The sequence below is a fragment of the Lucilia cuprina genome, chromosome 2 (genome assembly GCF_022045245.1).
Source record: "Lucilia cuprina isolate Lc7/37 chromosome 2, ASM2204524v1, whole genome shotgun sequence".
Lineage (NCBI taxonomy): Eukaryota > Metazoa > Arthropoda > Insecta > Diptera > Calliphoridae > Lucilia > Lucilia cuprina.
Window position 1 is genome coordinate 26443016 of NC_060950.1, and position 15176 is coordinate 26458191.

The window sequence follows — 15176 nt, forward strand, 5'->3', positions numbered from 1 at the left end:
CAGTGTGTTACTTCTGAAATGAAAATACACTATTTCAACTTTTTGGACAGAAAATCCAAAGAAAACTATTATCGGAATAACTTCAAAATCGAAAGTGTTTTCCCCCGAAATCCCCCAAAAAATTATGTTCATTTGGGATTTTCATAAAATATTTCAGATGGCAACCTTAAATATAAGAGCTTTAACTCTTTCATGTAAAGCTTTTTAAAAAGCGTTTGCAGATGTTCTATTTTTAGCCAAACACTTTTAGCAAAGACAACAACCATTTTGAAAATAAACACATATTAAACATAATTAAGCTTAACTAACAGCATTAAGAAAATGGCAAAACTACAAAAAATTATTGTTCTTAGGTTCCACCGAGATTTGAACTCGGATCGCAGGATTCAGAGTCCTGAGTGCTAACCATTACACCATGGAACCTTCTTGAGTTTCGTGGACTAAATGAGGAGAGCAAATTTTTTTGCATAAATTTTTGCGTGGAGTAATAATAAAGTATACAACATTTTAATTCTTTTGGTAAATTAAATTTTATTTAAACAAAAATAATGAAATGAAAAAAGAAAGAAAAATATGAACTCTATTAACAAAAAGAAAATTAAAGTTGCATGTGTTAATGTGAAAAAAAAACTTATTTTTTTCCAATAAGCATATAACAAGTCACATATCCATCCAGTTGTATCAGTAAATCCCTAAAAACCCTAGATATCTGCCCACTTAGTTAGCAGAAGGTCGCTTTAATTTTTCTTAACCATAGTAAGCATAGGGAGAAGCGTAGTAACCACCAGTGTAAGCATAAGGTGTATAATATTGAGGAGCTGGTTCAGGACGAGCTACTGGACGGGGAGCTGGAGCTGGTGCTGGATAAGGAGAAGCCATGCTGACAGCAAACAAGGCAGCAATGAGTACAAACAACTGGAAATAAATTAATTATTTATAATTGTTTTCTGATATATTTTTATTACTATTTTCATAACTTACGAATTTGAACATTTTGAGTTGAGTTGTTTTAGCTTTTACAAACGAATTGCTTTTGATACTATCTCAAACTATTCGTGGAGTATTTATAGCCAACTGTTTAACTCCTACTTTACTATTATGGTTTTTCTTTATTATTTTAAATTTAATTATATTTAGTCAATGCATTGCAAGAATAAAAGCGAATTGAAATTTCTTATAATTTTTTTTATGAATTCCTGCTTTGTTTATTAAATCTGTGTTTTGAATTTGTAATTTAAAAATTTATCTCTGTAGAATTTTTGTTAAAAATTACGCAACATATTGTATTTATCGGATTTATACACTGTGGACTTTGATTCGATTTTGAGAGACTTAACAGGGGTTTCAAAACATTAGACTAGACTATAGTCCAAAGTGTCTATAGTCCAGTCTATAGTCTAGTCTATAGTCTAGTCTATAGTCTAGTCTATAGTCTAGTCTATAGTCTAGTCTATAGTCTAGTCTATAGTTTAGTCTATAGTCCAGTCTATAGTCTAGTCTATAGTCTAGTCTATAGACTAGTCTATAGTCTAGTCTATAGTCTAGTCTATAGTCTAGTCTATAGACTAGTCTATAGTCTATGGTCTAGTCTATAGTCTAGTCTATAGTCTAGCCTATAGTCTAGTCTATAGCCTATTCTATATTCTAGTATATAGTCTAGTTTATAGACTAGTCTATAGTCTAGTCTATAGTCTAGTTTATAGTCTAGTTTATAGACTAGTCTATAGTCTAGTATACAGTCTAGTCTTTATTCTAGTCTATAGTCTAGTCTATAGTCTAATCTATAGTCTAATCTATAGTCTGGTCTGTAGTCTAGTCTATAGTCTTGTCTATAGTCTAGTCTATAGTCTAGTCTATAGTAGAGTCTATAATCTAGTCTATAGTGTAGTCTATAGTTTAGTCTATAGTGTAGTCTATAGTCTAGTCTATAGTGTAGTCTATAGTCTAGTCTACAGTCTGTCTATAGTCAAAAGTCTAGTCTGTAGTCTAGGGTAAAGTCCAGTCTATAGTCTAGCCAATATTGTAGTCTATGGTGTAGTTTATAGTCTGTCTATAATATAGTCAATAGTCTGCCTATAGCCTAATCAATAGTAATAGTATAGTCAACTTGTCTAGTTTATAGTCTGTCTATAGTCTAGTCTATAGCCTAGTCTATAGTTTAGTCTATAGTCTAGACTATAGTCTATACTAATCAATAGTCTATACTATAAACTATACTAATCTATAGTTTAGTTTAGTCCAGCCTGGTCTAGTATAGTCTAGTATATTCCGTAGTCCAGTCTATAGCCTAGCCTATAGTTTAGTCTATAATCTAGTCTATAGTCCAGTCTATAGCCTAGTCTATAGTCCAGTCTATAGCCTAGTCTATAGTCTAGTCTAATAAATTAGACTATATAGTCTAGTCTATAATCTAGTCAATGTTTATGTCTATAATATAATTTATAGTCTAGTGTAATTTAGTATATTCAAGTCTAGTTTAGTCTATGGTCTAGTTTAGTATCTAATCTATGGTCTAGTCTTGTCTTTAGTCTAGCCTATGTCTAGTCTGTGGTCTCGTCTATAGTCTGGTCTATAAAATTGTATGTCAATCAGATTAGACATTATAAAATGTCTAATTTATATCCGAAATATTTAGTGTGGAATATTAAAATTTTCGAAACAAAAAGCGCAATACCATTTATTAAATTATACAGTATTTACAACGTTATTAGAAACAATTTGGTTAAATCTTTTAAAAGTACATTTTTACCATTTAACAATAAAGAAGTTATTTTTAAATTTATTTAGAAATTTCCAACATTTTTGACTGTCTGGAATATTCTTTTTCAATTGGGAATATCCTGCTGAAACATTTCAAAACAAAAAAAAAAAAAAAAAATACTCTCACTTTTCATTTCGCAAAACTTTTATAATAAAAATAAAAAAAGTATTATTAAATTACTCGAATTACGTACATATTTATCAGTTTCAAAAAGAATAAATGAAGCGTGTTGGGAATCTTTAATTGTCAATTCGATTTCAATGAACCAACAACAAAAATAATAACAAAACAAACTAAATCCAAAACAATAATCAAATTCGTGCGATGATTTAACAGTTTATTTATTTATTCTTTTTTTCTGTTTGTTTACTCAAAAAACCGGCAATTTAACAAACTATTATTAAGAAAACTAAATTATTGTCGAGGGAGGAGACAGACAAGTAGGCAAGCAGTTAGTCCGGCAAAAAGATAAAACACTATTTGACTGTTAATTTAGTGACAAATAAACTAAAAACAACTGCTGCTAGTAAATATATTTAATAACCCAACAGTTCGACAAAGAGTCTATGCATCCGAAAAACACAATGATTTCCATTTAGTTCTATCCACTTGGATGGCTCTAATACGTCATGGATGTACCTATGTAAACGAGGGTGAAGACAATAGTTACTTTAGTGTCACCTTTGAAAGCGAGAGAGTGGACACTTAAAACAAGCTTAATATTTTTGTTGTCTCTTCGTAATCTATGGGATGACTACTGACTTCCTCGTAGGAATTGCTAGTCACCTGGACACTAGGTTTCTAAGAGTTAGGTAGTTCGGAACTGTCCGACGGAACTGCTGGGAAATAGTAAATTTTCGTAATAACAGGCCACACTCTTCCATATCTTTCTTCAACGCATTCGGACAGTGCAAAATACTTGGGCGTTACGTTTTGTAGAATGTTATTCTGTAGTATGAATGTTAAGTACCTACTTTATAAAAATATGCGGTAAGAAATTGTTATTAGTCTACGCCTTTTTAATTATTTAACTCTATTCTAACTCCTTCGACAATTATGTTTTTATATTTGTCGTAAAGTTTGCCAAATCTTGGGGCCAGAATGTCTTAGCCTTCCTTATATATTCTTCATAATTAGTTTTCAGATAGAGTATTTAAGAGCTTTAAGAGTTTGACTATGTGTGAAAAGTGTGGCGAGCAATAGAACTACGGAAAATAATGAAATCTGAGAGATTAAATATCTGAACAACAATCATTATTACGAATATATTAACTCCCCTTGTGGAATTACCGATCATATAATTACGACTTTTTGAACAACTCTAATAGACGATTGTCATGTATCCCATCTGACAATTGTAGTGTCTTTCAAGCACCCAAGGAGTAGTAGAATGGATTCAAAACATCAAATATCTTATGGCCAACACTTGATGTTATGATACATATAGCACTATATTAGCGCAGTCTTATGGTTCAGAGAGGTATCTATACGAGACCTTTGTTAGCAAATGGTTAGTAAAAAAAATATACCAGACTATTTGATGTTATTCAAAGATGTAGAAGACGAATGTATTGCAATACACAAATGTCTTATGAACAAGACTGTGAAGACTACCAAGATACTTATAGGACTTAATCCGTGCAGTCTTAGGTCTTATGGACAACACTTGATGTGAAGACGACCAATATACTTATAGAACTTCATCCGCGCAGTCTTAGGATTCAGACAGGTTGTCTGATAGCCAGATTATTGTAGGTTATGCAAAGATATAGAGGAAATAGAGGCGATTAAGCTTTTTCATGCACTGCTATGTGTTGGCGGACGAACTATCTAGACCTTGGCATCATCAACCAATAATGAATAGTATATTGGATTGCGAACCATCGTAGGCCTTGAATTAAGAGCTACCAACATACTTATAGAACTCAAACAGCGCAGTCTTAGGATTCTGACATGGATCTTAATGGGACCTTTGTAACCAAGAATATACGTAGAGGAACTACAGGCGATTAAGTATATACTTTGTCATTGTCCTAGATTACCGAATCTCGGGTTAAATTACTGGGAAATGAGTTCCTTGACTAGTTGGAAGAAATTTCGGGACTGAAACTTTCGCAGTTTACTAGGTATTATCAAGAGATTTAATCATTTATTTGACTGGGTTTTATGGGGAAACGAAAATTTCTACACATGAATATCGATCTGTTTTCATTCCTTTCCCTCTGCTATTGAGTATGTTCTTTTAGATATTTTCTAGTTTCTTTATCTTTGGATTTTGAGACTTTTCGACGCTGAGTTCCTTGACTAATTTGGAGAAATTTCGGGACTCAAACTTTCGCAATTTACTAGGTTTTATTAAGAGATTTAGTCATTTATTTGACTGGGTTTTATGGGGAAACTAAGAATACTACGCATTTCGTTCTTAAAGGAATTTATACGGTAGAACTTTTAAGTTGTATCCCCTGGAATATCGATCTGTTTTCATTCCTATCCCTCTTTTTTAGATATTTTCTAGTGCTTCGTTTCTTTATCTTTGGATATTGAGGCTTTTCGACGTTGAGACTCTTCGTAAAGAATCACTGTGAATCCAATGGCTTCCGAGTGGAGTTTGCGGCATTTTAATGTGCATAATCTTTCTTAACTTTAACCTATGACGGTTGTGAAAGGTTGGTGCCTTTATTCGGTGGCAAGAATTGAGAAGAAGTGTAAATGTTGGCGCAAAGTAAAGCTACATGATCCTTATAATAAGGTCTTGAACTTTTAGGAAAAGGTAAAACTTTTAGGAAAAGGTAAAACTTTTAGGTTGAAACCCCTTGAGAATCAACTTGTTTTTATTCCTTTCCCTCTGCTCTTAATTATTTTTTTTCAGATTTTTTCTAGTGCTTATTTTCTTTATCTTTGGATCTTGAGACTTTTCGTAAAGAATAGGATCCATAGTGATCCTATGCTCTCATAGGGGACTTTGCAGCTTTTTTATGAAGCATAATCATTTTTGGCCGAAACCTACGTCGGTTGTGGAACCTGGAACTCGAGACATGCGATAAAACTTACACAAATCGTGTAAGTTTTATCGCATAAACGCTGGAGAATCCAAAAAGACGATAGCAATAAACATTCACATAGGCTGGAAACCCAAGAGAACTGATTCTCTCACTTTTTTTCCTTAGGAAATCACTTAGGTAAAACTTATAGATTGAAGACCCTATTGAATCAAACTGTTTTTATTCCTTTTCCTCCGCTAATTTTGTTTCTTAATTTATGGACCTTTAGACACTTCGTAAAGAATTACTATGGATTCTATAGTCTCCGAGAGGAGTTTGCGGAGTTTTAAGGTGCATTCTGTTTCTTAACCATTACCTATGACAGATGTGAAAGGTTAAGGCCTTTAACCGGTGGCAAGAATACAGAAGAAGTGTAAACGTTGCTAAATGATCCTTATATTAAAGACTGGAACTTTTAGGAACAGATTTCAGTGCTGTGCAATTGCCATGAATTGGATGTTTCCGATTCGGGTAGAAGCAAGATCCTAATACAATTGTACGCTAAGATTTATTCTTTCTTAACTGAGTCTATAGTCTATAGTTTAGTCTATAGTTTAGTCTATAGTGTAGTCTATAGTGTAGTCTATAGTCTAGTCTATAGTGTAGTCTATAGTGTAGTCTATAGTCTAGTTTATAGTCTAGTCTATAGTCTAGTCTATAGTCTAGTCTATAGTCTAGTCTATAGTCTAGTCTATAGTCTAGTCTATAGTTTAGTCTATAGTCTAGTCTATAGTCTAGTCTATAGTCTAGTCTAGTCTAGTCTATAGTCTAGTCTATAGTCTATAGTCTAGTCTATAGTGTGGTCTATAGTCTAGTCTATAGTCTAGTCTATAGTCTAGTCGATAGTGTAGTCTATAGTCTAGTCTATAGTGTAGTCTATAGTCTAGTCTATAGTCTAGTCTATAGTCTACTCTATAGTCTTGTCTATAGTCCAGTCTATAGTCTAGTCTATAGTCTAGTCTATAGTCTAGTCTATAGTCTAGTCTATAGTCTACTCTATAGTCTTGTCTATAGTCCAGTCTATAGTCTAGTCTATAGTCTAGTCTATAGTGTAGTCTATACGGATTAAAAAAATGATATATAAAATAATGTGGATTATTAAAAGATGAATTAAATTAGCATTATTGTAGTGATATTTGGAATTTGACTGAAATACTGTTGCGAATATTAAACAGCAGACAAAAATGAACGAATGAAACAAATATGCAAAATGCTTAAAATCCATAAAGAGTTGTTGTATGGACACTAAATACTTTGACTACTTATGGACAATGGATAATGATGTTGATGGTGGCGATGATTGCAATTTATAGTGGGAAATAGGAAAAAAAAGAACAATAATATAAAAATGACACTTGATTTTAAACAATACGTGAAACGCATCGGCACACAGACAAAATGACAAAACAACAGTGAACATTTTTTGTAAAATTCTATGACGAATATTCTATGACAAATTCAATTAGAGATGATTTAGAGAGTTTGTTAAAGTGACTTTTGGCTGGGAAACTTATTTCGTTTGCTCTTGCCTGCAGCTAGAATTTAACAAGAGTTGGATATATTTGATAATGCCAAAAATATATTGTCAATTTGTGCATGGAATTCAAATTGATTTATTGTTCGAAATATAGCAATGAAATTAATTTTGTCATTTCAGGCGTTATGTATAATATATGGAGACATATAGACAGAGTACATTTTAGGTGTTCCTATATGAGTTAATATACCTGACTATGTACACCTATTTCACATTTCTTGGGGGTATATCCAACTCTAAGTATTCTCCTTATATAAAGAGAGTGATGATTTCATATATTATTGTTTAAATAATGCAATGGAATTCTCTCTCTCTCAGAGTGTATAAATAGTTTGTGTCTGTTGATGACAGCAAGCATTCCTGCATACAACTTTGTCAAGTCATATTTCAAATTAAACTTAACAAAATGTTCAAAATTGTTAGTAGCGACTAATGGATTGAATCTGCCATTAATTAATAATTATTTCCTTTAATTCCAGTTCTTCTTGTTATTCGCTGGTTTGTTGGCTTTCGCCGCCGCTGCTCCCTCTCCAGTAGCTTCTCCCAATCCAGATCCTGCCCCAGCTCCTCAAGTATTCTATAGTGGTTATCCTGCCTATGGTTATGCTGCTTATCCTGCCGTCTACTATGGTTAATCTCTCCATTAATAATATATAATATATTCATGAATTGGTACAGAATTGGAATGGATATTGGGAATACGGCCTCGTTTTAATGTTAGATCTTAGTGTTTTTGTTTTTTATTTTTAAACATTTTTTTGTTTTATTAAATGCATTTAAAAAGATAAAAAATATTTCTTTTATATTAGAAGTGATTGGAACTTGTTTTCGCTTCTTCCTATTGGAATTCCATTTTAGTTAAAGATATGAAAGATCTTAAACTCTTTCTTCTTAGACCAGCACTCAGAAAATGATTCCTAATCATGCAGTGAAATGTGTTGGAACTAAAAATTTATGTCATGAGAGATATGTTGTAAAGAGTAGTAAGAATATAATGTCACTGTATTTAATAGTGATAGAAAATACTTCTAAAGGAAGTGGAAAATCTTAAATCGGCCTACTTCTTCTTCTTAGACCAGCATTAAGCAATCGTTACCTAATCATGTAGTTAATAGTGTTGGAACTAAAACAAGGTCTAGACGGCGATGTTGGAAGGTGTAGTATGAATATAATCTCACTTCAAATGAAAGTGATCGAAAAGAAATTTCTAAAGAGAGCTTCTACATAGCTATGAACAATACGACTTAAGAACGAATTCTGTTTATAGAACATTGTGCGGTTCACTGTCCAATCGATCAGAAATGCGTAAGTTCTTTCGCGAACATTTTCCCTTTTATTAGAAAAACATATTGGTTTAGAAATGAGAAGCACGACCCACAAAGAATCGAATAGAAATATGCGTTAAGTACAGCAAATATCTCACTGAATTCTCTTGAAATCTTCTCCGATCGCATAACCCCATTTAGGGACTCCTATTAGATCTGTTAAGAATCTTGACATATGATTCAATTAATAAAAATTTAAAAATGTTGCTGTCGTCTACAAAGAACTGACATAGAGAGTTATATAGAAAAATGAAAAATAGAACAGGAAACGTCACGGAGCATTACCCTTTCCTACTTAGGAATCGCATTTATGTTTGACAAAAATACACCATGTAGTCTCCTCTCTAATAGTTCACGGATATCTAGAGATCTCAATTGTCTTCTATCGATAAGATGAATAGATCGAGAAAAAAATTAGGACATATTGACAGCCATTAAGAACATTTTTAGGTTCTAAATACTTATGGAAACTTTTCATAACAAAACATATTCCAATTGGACAACAGTTTCTCTCTTTATGGGGGATTTGTATAATATTAGCAATTAGATTATCTAATGGATGATGCTGATCGAGATTAGATCATCATTTGTCTTAGGAGACGTCTTTATGTTAAGATTCTCTAATACTACTTTAACTTTATAAGTTCTATAGAATATGCCGTGTTAGCCTATTTCACGGTAGCCTTTTTCAACCACTGGTTTAGATTTTATGCGACTCCACCACCGTACCATTGTGATTCTTACACGCCGGTGACAATTTACGTATATGGAATTTCCGGTCCAGTATACGTCCACTTTGCTCATGTACTTGAGTTATCTAATCTCTGACCATTGCTGTGCCGTTGCTTAACTTCTGAGATGCAAAAACATCACTTCCGTTTAGAACCATGCAGATGGAATGACATTTGTTGTCATCGGCAACAGCAATGAACTTATCCAAAATTATAGTCTCTACCATGCATCAGTCTTTAAACCGCAACTTACTCTTCCTGTGAATTTAGGTTTAAACCACAACCACTAGGAAGACACTAGGTTCTCTGGTTCGACCCCATGTCAAATCATTCCAAAGAATGACTGATTATACATTTGACATCACCAGTTTATAGTCCCGGCTGACTAGAGGTACTGGTAGCACCTCTTTACACCGGGATTGCAATACACCAAGATGTGGGTCATTAATCAGGGAAACATGCCCCGGGGTAGTGTTAGTGAATGTTTGGTCGGTCCTTATAATCAGATCTAAAATACTAGCATTATAAGCAGGTTTTATTGCACCGTTGAGCAGTAAGAACTTAAACACTAAGACACTGCTTTTAGTATTTTATCGAATCAGTTTCTCTCTAAAAATTAATTATTTCTTATCTGATGGTAAAATGTAACGTATTCTACAGAGAAAAACCGAGACAAATCAGTTTCTTTCTAAAAATTAATAATTTCTATCTGATGGTAAAATGTTACGTAGAGAGCAAAAATGATGAGAAAATGTTTCAGTGATCCAAAACACCTGAGGGATGCGAGAATATCTTAAATATTAGCGTTCAGCAGTTCTAGTAATTTTCATTAGTTAGTCTGTCTATTAGTCATTTGAAAACACATTTCGGTCCGAATAGAAGAAGCTAGAGGGTTAAACATTTTCACAAATATTATTTATTGACGCATATTGTTTGGTGTTGAGAATAATCAAATCTCCTAGCCCACATGTGGTTTTCCGGAATAGAGTTGAAACAGTCAGTCTTTAGTTTCATGTTTTATGAAGATAATTGAGTTTAAATCACGTATAACGTAAGAATGCTTTTCTACACATTTTTATCAGTCTGTCTATTGCATAAATCACACTAGGGTCTGAAGGGACCAATCTAGAAAGCTGAACTTTGTTAGTCCCCAATCAAAACGTAAGTGAGACAAAGACGCTTACATGTTATCAATATGTACTGCACATATTGAACATTGTCTGGAGCCGGCAAACATTGGTCCTTAAAAGAAAGATGTTCGGAGTCAATTAGAACATTTTAGGATGAGTCCAATTCTGACCAAGAGAAGAGTATTTGACAAATTTAATAAAATTTTCTTGAAAATTGCGACTTGTAGTGTGCGCACGCATGGACACACAGATAAATGGGAAGATAGACAGTCGACTTAGAAAGTGATTCTGAGCCGGTTGGTATACTTTAAGATGGGTATAGGATGAATATTTTTGGGTTTTACACACATCAGCACAAACGTATAATAGAATTTTGACTATAGTGGTGTAGGGTATAAAAAATAATAGAATAATGTGACCTTAAGAAAAGCAAGACCAGAAGACTCCTCAGAATGAAAAAGTACGATGCTAGTATGTATGTTGGTACGTTTCTGCTGTGGACAATAGGTTTATGTGTACAACTATATAAAATTGGAAAAATGGATTTAGATGCATTTAGAGGAGCTTACGGAGAGGATAGAGAAAAAATTAAGGATGTTCTAATAATGTTAACCGTTAACCGAATCTCCGCTAATATATGAGATTATTTCCTAAAATACTATATGGAATGTGATAACGTTAGGCTATATTCTTCTAAGAAATGGGTTTCTTAGATAGAAACATTAAATATAGACGACATTTGGTCACTTCCGTTTATAAACTGATATTTGAACAACAAACTCAATTAAGAATTTGATAAGTGTGTGCAAAAATTATTCACATCGTTGGTTTGATGTTGTGAATTTTAATTAAGTTGATGTTTGAAATCAATAAATCAATTTCATTGAATTATTTATAAAGTTTGAATTCTGCTTCACCTACATACTTCTTCTCCATTTTGTTCTACACAATGATGATATAATATTTTTATTACCTCTTTGTGATCTGCATTAAGTCTTTTTTTGGTTAGATCTTCGGGTATATATAAAGCTGGCTTCGCTGTAGATTAGCAAGCATTCCTGCACTTCAGTCAGTTATAATTCAAACTAAACTCAACAAAATGTTCAAAATCGTAAGTTTCGGTTCTTGGAAATAAAATAAAGATCTTTAATATTTTATTTCTTGTCATTTTAGTTTTTCTTGTTGTTCGCTGCCTTGTTGGCTTTGGCCACAGCTGCTCCCTCTCCAGTAGCCTCTCCTGAACCAGCTCCAGCACCTGGCCCTCAAGTATACTATAGTGGTTATCCTGCCTATGGTTATGCTGCTCCCGCTGTTTATTATGGTTGAATGGAATTCTTTTACTTGATATGGATTTTACGGAATGGATATTAACTTGTAATAACTTTGTACCTAAGGTTTTGTTTTAATAAATTTGTTTAACTAAATGCATTCATAAAAAAAACTTGGAGTACATTTATTTATTTTGTGGATCTATAAAGCGATATGCATTATTCGTTATCGATCTGGTTGTGTTTTAGATATTTTTCCTTTGTCATTAATAAAACAAATAATTTCTAAACAAAATAAAACTCAATTTGTTCTCTAAAGCCAAAAAATAACTTTAAACCCTTCGGCCAGCATGCCCGAGTTTAAAACGACAAGATCTTTATATCGCACTCGTACAGTGCGCAGCATAACCCGAACTATGCAACCCATTGCCAGCAAATATCTCTTGGACTTTCATGCTGATGAATTTGATAGCACAAATAGACGTAAATCAAAAGTGGCCACTCAACGTGACTCTTTTCGACGGGCGGATACATTATTGGATCGTATTATAGGCAAACTTAAAAGAGACTTCAAGCCTGAAGATATATTACTTCTGATAACGCCCGCTAGTACACATGTGAAACGTTATAAATTACATGTTATAGAACGACATAGACATGGTCATTTGGGTATGACCACAATCACACACAATGAATTGTGCCGTTGGAAAGCAAGTAAGGCCTTTCATAAATATTGTCTGGTATTTGGTTCCCGTTATATGGATTTAAAAACGGTGGTACTACAAACCGATACCATTAAAAGTCTGGTCAACAGTTTAGATAGAAAATGTTGTGTCGCTGCAAAAGATGAAGAACTTCCCGCTAAAATATCCAATACTAGTTCTGCTGGCGATTATTTGAATGCTGAACCTGTAGCCACCATAAAACTACAAGATAGTTTTATTCAAACTGATCCAGAAATCGGCGATAATATATCCTTTTCACTTAAAGATATTTTACAGCTTATAGACACCATTAATCAAACTTTAGAACCTTGCAAAAAAGATATATACCGTTTCTTTTTGATGGCCGATAAAATGAAATTTTCTCTTGTCATACGTCCTGAATTGTTGTGGAAAACAACAACGCTTGTTCTTAATACAACTCTGGAGAATTGTATACGTTTTCAGATAGAATCCTATTTACCGGGCAATTGTTATCTGGGTTGTATAACTATGTTGGAAAACGATCTAATGCATCAGCTGGATTTATTTCCGAAACTCTTATATCATACTCATGTTATTGAAGATGTTTTTGATCTAACTCCCTTACCGAGGTTTTTGGTGGAGTTATTAAAAACTATTCTTGGTTTCCTGAAATTGGAACTATTATATGACGCTTTGGGGGAGTTGATATTTGAATGGTATAAGAATTTCACATATTTGTAAGAGTTTGTATTGCCTTTGTATTATTATTATTATTGTTTTAGGGAATTAAAGCTCTGGGAATATTTTATAATGTGTGTATTTGATGGGATCAGATGGCCATTCGACAACTGTTTCAATATTAGAACAGATAGATAGATAGATAGATAGATAGATAGATAGATAGATAGATAAATGGATAGATAGATAGATAGATAGATATATAGATAGATAGATATAAAGATAGATAGATAGATAGATAGATAGATAGATAGATAGATAGATGCTCATAACCAGTGTAGGATACAATATTGTCGGTTATGTTCAACTACATTTCCCTACTTGTTTCAATTATTTGTTAGCAATTAAAATGTTTTGAACATAAATCATGCATGTTAAAGCATGATTTTAATTATTTATTGCTCTGCAATAAAAAAGTAAATTTTGAAAAGTAATTGTAAGCTTGATTAAATTCTATTAACTCCAACAAATTAAGAAAAAGCTAAAAGTTTTTAATTCCAGAATAATAATCACTACGTTATAAATAAGAAGTAAGTAATAAGAGTGTTATGGTCGGCTATAACGAATCTTATGTAAGCATCATCAAGATATGTGTTTCAAAATTTGAAGTGATTATCAAAAAATGGCCTTCTTTATGCATAGATCTTTGCGTATTTTATTTGCACATTTTTCTACATATGTAGATCCTTTTACGCTACTGACTTTTGGTTATATATAGATAGATAAATATGTATATCATGAAGACAGGTTTGATGGTTTTAAGTAGAAGCCGTTTAGTATTTTACAAAACTAATTACTTAAAGTAGGGTATTTAAACTTATTTTTCTTTAGCAATTCCATAAAAATTTCCAGTTTTTATCGAAAGAAAAAATAACATAGAAAAGTATTAAAAAGGAAGAGAAAGCGAAAATTATTAAAGAAAAACTTTTACAAAATAAGTTAAAAAATATATTAACAAATGAAACGAAAAGAAACTTTTCATTTCGTTTTGAGATTTTTTTTTTTGCAACTCCTAAATACCAAGGCGACCCAACAAAAAGTAACATAACAAATGGGTAGAGTTTTAATTCCAACCACCCACCTCCACGCATAGATATACGTATATTTTTATACACAACAACAAGTAAGGAAAAAAAAGGACCAAAAATAGGAAAAACCATGATTTTATTGTTGAAAAGTAACGAATATTCTTAATTATCGCTAAAACTTTGTTAATGGGGTTTATTAGAAGAGGATTATTGCTTATTTATTGGTGTTTTCTAAAGAAATCTACAGTTTTAATAGGAAATAAAATAATAAATAGGAAACGATGGTCAGGCGATATAGAATATTGAAAAAGAAACACATTTGTTTGGATCCTGTAGGTGAGAAATGATGCGCCCCCGCCCATTGTGAATTTGCCTTTGGTCGATGGGGAAGAACACTGTTTAAGTTATATATTCTTTGTCCAGTCCTGTTCCGGAAAGTCTGGCTAAATAACCAACCAACCAACCAACCAACCAACCAACTAACTAACTAACTAACTAACTAACTAACTAACTAACTAACTAACTAACTAACTAACTAACTAACTAACTAACTAACTAACTAACTAACTAACTAACTAACTAACTAACTAACTAACTAACTAACTAACTAACTAACTAACTAAATAACTAACTAACTAACTAACTAACTAACTAACTAACTAACTAACTAACTAACTAACTAACTAACTAATTAACTAACTAAATAATTAAATAACTAACAAACTAACTTACTAACTAAATAACTAACTAACTAACTAAATAACTAACTTAGTAACTAACTAAATAACTAAATAACTAACTAACTTACTAACTTACTAACTTCCTAACTCACTAACTTACTAACTTACTAACTTACTAACTTACTAACTTACTAACTTACTAACTTACTAACTTACTAACTTACTAACTTACTAACTTACTAACTTACTAA

At 32.4% G+C, this 15176-nt stretch overlaps 4 protein-coding genes and 1 non-coding gene across 5 annotated transcripts; 3 read left to right on the plus strand and 2 right to left on the minus strand.

Moving 5' to 3' along the window:
• Nucleotides 1-351: 351 nt before the first annotated feature.
• Trnaq-cug lies at nt 352-423 on the minus strand. Its single transcript has one exon. It is a non-coding gene; the product is annotated as a tRNA-Gln (tRNA).
• An 88-nt stretch (nt 424-511) lies between these two features.
• On the minus strand, nt 512-1130 carry LOC111679240 (neuropeptide-like 4). Its single transcript, XM_023440768.2, has 2 exons — nt 982-1130; nt 512-915 (listed from the first exon to the last, which is right to left on the minus strand). The coding sequence occupies exons 1-2, from the start codon at nt 991-993 to the stop codon at nt 748-750; spliced, it is 180 nt and encodes a 59-aa protein (XP_023296536.1). The 5' UTR covers nt 994-1130; the 3' UTR covers nt 512-747.
• A 6474-nt stretch (nt 1131-7604) lies between these two features.
• On the plus strand, nt 7605-8131 carry LOC111679223 (neuropeptide-like 4). Its single transcript, XM_023440751.2, has 2 exons — nt 7605-7757; nt 7819-8131. Exons 1-2 carry the CDS (start codon nt 7746-7748, stop codon nt 7972-7974), a joined length of 168 nt encoding a protein of 55 aa, XP_023296519.2. The 5' UTR covers nt 7605-7745; the 3' UTR covers nt 7975-8131.
• Nucleotides 8132-11517: 3386 nt separating this feature from the next.
• Nucleotides 11518-11981, plus strand: LOC111679225 (neuropeptide-like 4). Its single transcript, XM_023440752.2, has 2 exons — nt 11518-11636; nt 11699-11981. Exons 1-2 carry the CDS (start codon nt 11625-11627, stop codon nt 11849-11851), a joined length of 165 nt encoding a protein of 54 aa, XP_023296520.1. The 5' UTR covers nt 11518-11624; the 3' UTR covers nt 11852-11981.
• An 87-nt stretch (nt 11982-12068) lies between these two features.
• LOC111679229 lies at nt 12069-13224 on the plus strand. Its single transcript, XM_023440757.2, has one exon. The coding sequence runs from the start codon at nt 12144-12146 to the stop codon at nt 13218-13220; it is 1077 nt and encodes a 358-aa protein (XP_023296525.2). The 5' UTR covers nt 12069-12143; the 3' UTR covers nt 13221-13224.
• Nucleotides 13225-15176: the final 1952 nt, after the last annotated feature.